The 5260-nt window shown below is 24.3% G+C and overlaps 2 protein-coding genes across 2 annotated transcripts; both read left to right on the forward strand.

Annotated features, from left to right (window-relative positions):
* Nucleotides 1-63: 63 nt before the first annotated feature.
* LOAG_17470 (hypothetical protein) lies at nucleotides 64-729 on the forward strand (the record flags this gene model as incomplete). The annotated part of the gene is made up of 2 exons (XM_020450130.1): nucleotides 64-215; nucleotides 531-729. The coding sequence occupies 2 exons, from the start codon at nucleotides 64-66 to the stop codon at nucleotides 727-729; spliced, it is 351 nt and encodes a 116-aa protein (XP_020306247.1).
* A 382-nt stretch (nucleotides 730-1111) lies between these two features.
* Nucleotides 1112-2106, forward strand: LOAG_17471 (collagen alpha-5(IV) chain; the record flags this gene model as incomplete). The annotated part of the gene is made up of 4 exons (XM_003147877.2): nucleotides 1112-1202; nucleotides 1280-1483; nucleotides 1725-1898; nucleotides 1991-2106. 4 exons carry the CDS (start codon nucleotides 1112-1114, stop codon nucleotides 2104-2106), a joined length of 585 nt encoding a protein of 194 aa, XP_003147925.2.
* Between the last annotated feature and the right edge of the window lie 3154 nt (nucleotides 2107-5260).

The raw sequence follows: 5260 nt of genomic DNA on the forward strand, positions 1-5260 counted from the left end.
ATTATTAATTATTACTACTATTTTTGCTATTATTATTATTGTTTTTATCATTATTATTATTAAATGTTATTAAAACTACAGAGTCGTAATAGAGATTTATGGACAACGATTTGGAGCTTGCAACATGAAAAAGAACATAATAGTGGAATTCGTTTTACTCGCAGCACACAATCTGAGAACAGAAATACTCGATGGCTTTATCGGCATAAATACAGGTATGACTGATAATTTTACGATAAATTTATTCATAAATTTATAAATTTGGATTTATGAATTCATTTATATGAAATTCATTTAAATATTCATCGATTCATTCAAAAATGAATAATAGTAGAAAGAAAAAAAAGTAAAAATAAATGCATTAAATCATTTATCAAAAAAAAACAATTTAGATGAAAAATTTTGAAAGTTTTCAAAATAATTGAACAAATCATTGGTAGGGTCAAATTTTCAGATAAAAATAAATATTATTAGTGTTATTTACAATATTGACAATAAAATATTTAATAATGGTTAAATTAAAATTTTAGCGGTGTTGTTTCGAATCCAAATACAAATTCTTTCGTGCCAAATCAGATGAGATTACAACGAGCATACGGTAATGATGGATATGATGGTGATGAAATAAAGAAATCAACTACTCATGATAGTTATGATGGAATTTATGATAACCATCTAAAAAAAAAGATGAAAGCTGAAAAATGTCAGTTAAAACTTTGGATTAATTAAGCAATAAAAATCAGCTTTAATAAAGTTTTTGATTGTTATTAATTTTCAAAAATTTAATTTTAGGTTACATTCATTTTAAGTTTTAACTTTTCTAATTTTATTTTCCACCTTACTCATTTAGATTTTTTCCACTTTTTCTTCTGAAATTTGATTTTTTAAAACATTCGGGAAATAAATTGAATATTTGTGGGAAAATACGAAAAAATTATGAAAATGAAAAAATTTGAAAATGGAAAAAAATTGTAAAAAGTTGGAATTCAACGAAAAATTGAAATTCAATAAATTAAATTATTTGATTAGTCTGGGAATCAACGTTTAGTTTCTAAAATAGAATTTGAACGGAATACTACAAGTCAACACGACCACTTTAGGTTCTTGTCAAATGGGAGAACCTGGACTACCTGGCCAACCTGGTATTGATGGCGAAAATGGTCTGGATGGTCAACCAGGACGAAATGGAATACCTGGAGAAAGTTTGTTTTTATTTTTATTTCGTTAATAAACCTTTTTTTTCCAGTGCATATGTAATTATAAATATATTTATATTTAGATTCTGAACAAGATTATTCATCGCAAATAATGGAACCATGCATCAACGAATGTGTACCAGGACCTCCTGGTCCAGCAGGACTTCCCGGTGATAAAGGTCCCAGAGGATATGCGGGTGAAACAGGTGAACCAGGAATCCCAGGAAAACCTGGAAAAAAAGGATTACCAGGAAAACAAGGACCAAAAGGTCCATCAGGAATAATAGGTATGTTAGAAACTTTTTTTTCCCAACATTGTAAATTATAGATAGCAAGTAATCATATGTAATAATGAAAGTAATTGTAATTAGTGACCAAAGAACATTGTGAAATCTTCCAGAAAATTCCCATGTTTAATTGGAAAATTAGAAATATGCAAATGAGAAAAAAGTTGCATTTGTTATATTTTGTTATCGGTGATAGAAAGCAATAAAACATATCAGTGAGATAAGTGATTGTAAATTTCAGGACGAAGAGGAAATAAAGGAGAAGCGGGAAAACTTGTATCTAGTATAGGATTACCTGGATCACCTGGTCGTCCCGGTGAAATGGGACCGCCAGGAATATCAGGACCACCTGGTGAAAAAGGACAACCTGGAGAAGAGGGTGTAATGGGAGCACCAGGTGATGAAGGTAGTGCAGGTTCGTTTTCTCGCCTATTTCAAAATTTATTTCATCGAAATTGAGAAGGGAAAAGAAAAAAACGAAAAATTATTTTTATTTTATTCTTCAAGGTTCATATGGAAAGCCAGGAATACCCGGTGCACCAGGACCAATTGGAGAAGCAGGCGCAAATGGTAGTTGTGATCATTGTCCAAAACCACGATTACCACCTGGTTATTATTTATAATCAAATCGAAAATTACTTCAAATTAATATTCTATGACTCAAATTTATTCCAATTTTTTTTAAAATTATTTGTAAAATTTTCGACAGTATTTTGTCAACATTTTGTGTAATGTATGTAAGTATATGTATATTCAAAAATATTAATAAGTCATTTTTGGCTGAATAATATTAAATGAATGTTAAATGATAAAAACGAATATTAATTTCTTTTTCCTTTCAAAGAATCAGCTCAGAATTGTGTGATTTTTTTTTTCTTTCTCTGAAATATAATAGTAATTATTTGATAATAAATTTTGCAATTTCAAACTTTCGTATTTGCTTATTGCACAAATTATACAAAATTCAAAATTTTAAATTAAAAAATTCAAAAAAAAATTTCAGAATTAATATTTCATAACATTTTATAGTTTATAATTTCAAAATAATAAAATAAACGGATGAATTTTTGTTGAAACAATTAAAAATTGAATTGGAATTAAAATAAATGATTTTTTAATAGCTCACTTTCTTTTTTTTTGTTTCGATCAAATTAATCAATATTGCTATCCAGAAAAAAATACGAAATGATAATAGAATTTTGCTGTTAAATTAAATTTTAATTTAATATTTAAGTTTTTAAATTTTACTTCATAAATATAAAGTTAAAACTGGAAATCTAAAATGGAAAGTATTTAATTGTGCTGTAAATTTTTAACAAATTTTTGAAATCCGTTAGGAAAGGATGCCAAATTTAATTTTTTTACTGTAACGGACAAATTCTCTGCTAATTATTTTAATTTTTTTTCTTTTTATTCAATCGAAATTATTACTACTTCAATCCATTTAAATAATTCAACAAAAATGAAAAGAAAAAAGATTATGTCCTAACAAAAAATGTTGCTAATTATTCTTTAGCCTATTGATTAAAAATTTAATTTAAATTTCAATCAGTAAGTTGGAATTAAAGTTACTGGTTTAAAGCAAATGCATTTCTGGCACTTTTAGCATCTATCAATTAATTTCTTCTTTAAAAAAACAAACAAACGAACAAATAAACAAATAAATAAATAAATGAACAAAATATTTAATTTTTTGTTGTCGTCAAGAAAATAAATCAAAATGTATATGTAATTTACGTGCAATATTCTAATGAAATATGTAAAATTTTTTCTCAACATTATATTTTCAGCAATTTAAATTTAAATTTATACAATAACTCATTAAAATCTAAAATTTCAAAATAATTTACGCAAGCATTAAACAATAATTATTTGCAACCATTCACAAAATTGTAAATTAAAAACACGAAGAATTGAAATTAATAATTCAATTTGAAAATAAATTACTCATGTAAATATATTTGTTGAGGAATGCAATGCAATCAAATTTTTATAAATTTCCCTAAATATTTAAAGTAGTACTTTTTCTTTATTTTCCTTTTTTGCAGAAAAAAAAAAACAAAATATGTTCATTCGGAAAAAATTTCGATTAATTTCAAAAATTCGAGCAAAACTTTTTGCAAAAAGTTATAAAAATGTTCAATTTTAGAAAATACGAATTTTTACAAAAATTATTTATGCAAACAAAAAAAAACTAAGGATCAAGAATTTGAAATGACTAAATTTGAATTTGAATTGTAACTAACTTTTAAAGCATTAATGACACATATAAGCAAATGAATTAATCAGCAGTATTCTTGGTTTAAAAAAAAAAAAACTTAATGAAATAGTTTTAAGTATAATTTATAAGCATATAGTAGTAATACGATAGTTTATTCCAGGATAATATTGAAAAAAAAAAACCGGAAAGAAAAAAAAGGGGAGTAATACTAATAGCTATTTGTTTGCTAATTATGCTATAGCATAAATTAATTTGTTAAAATTAAGCTAATAATGATTGAGATTAGTAAAACAGATTTGCAAAAGTTATTTTTTAAAAGTTTAAAGATTTGAAAATGTTGAAATTCGAGAAAATTTTAACAGATTTGTATAAGGCTAATAAAATATAAAACTTTCTAAATGCATATATTAATATAGAAGTAAGAGATTTATTTTTTCAAACCTATTCAATAAGATTGTTTATCGCTGACAAAATTTTCTTCGTTTTTTTTTTTTGAATTAAAATTTAAACATAGCAAACAAACGGATAGAATATTGAATAAGAACTATTGAATATGGGTGGTAATAAATTTAAAGAAATAAAAAAAAAAAACGAAAATCAAATTCCGAAATGATATTTCAAACCGGTCTTATTGATTCACATCAAATAATAACCGGCAAATGTTTAATTACTCTCATTTAACATTTTTGAACCTAAGTTTTGAATCATTTTTATGTTCGTATCACGATTAAATAGTTTTTAAGTGTTAGGATGATTAAAAAGAAATGGAAAAAGAAAAACCAAAATATGAAATATAAAAATCAAAATAACAAAATATAAAAACAAAAAAAACCAAGATTTAAACGGTCAAAATAGAACCGAAACATGAATTTAAAATTTCAAATTAATAATTTGATTAAATTAATTAATAATTTGATCAAGTTAGATAATTAGTTTCCTTAGCATATCAAATTATCATAACCATTTTGGCTTTTTTTTTTCCAAATTTTCCATTTGTAAATTTTTAACAGAAGAAATTAAATGAGTAAGAAAAACGAAAATTTTTCGTAAAAACATTCTACTAAATTGATAACTGATAATTACATGCAAATGAAAATTTGCCAAACAATTTCAAATCATTTCAAATTCAAATAAATAAAACAAGAAAATTTCATTATTATCAGTGGTGATAAATGATTAGCCTTGGATTTTATTGATAAGCAAATATGAGTTATCAATTATCAAAAAATATTTATATGTTAAATTTTCAAAATTAAAATCCTTAAAAGTTTCCATTGGTGGATTTTTGGCAGAGGAAATTAGTTGTATAATAAAGACGGAAATTTTTAGTGAAAACATTTTGATAATTGCTAATAAATAAAAATTCCTTCTTAAAATTAATTTCTATTCATTAATACAGCCTTTCAAAGTTTCATTGTCAACAGTATTTTAGCAATTGTTCCAAAATAAAATTTAATAATTGTCACATGTCGCCAAAATCAAACTAAAATTTTTTTTTTTAGTATAACAACGATATTGACACAAAATTTTCAAATAAATTCTTTTCCTTTTTTTTT

The sequence above is a fragment of the Loa loa genome, assembly GCF_000183805.2.
Source record: "Loa loa unplaced genomic scaffold supercont3.79, whole genome shotgun sequence".
Lineage (NCBI taxonomy): Eukaryota > Metazoa > Nematoda > Chromadorea > Rhabditida > Onchocercidae > Loa > Loa loa.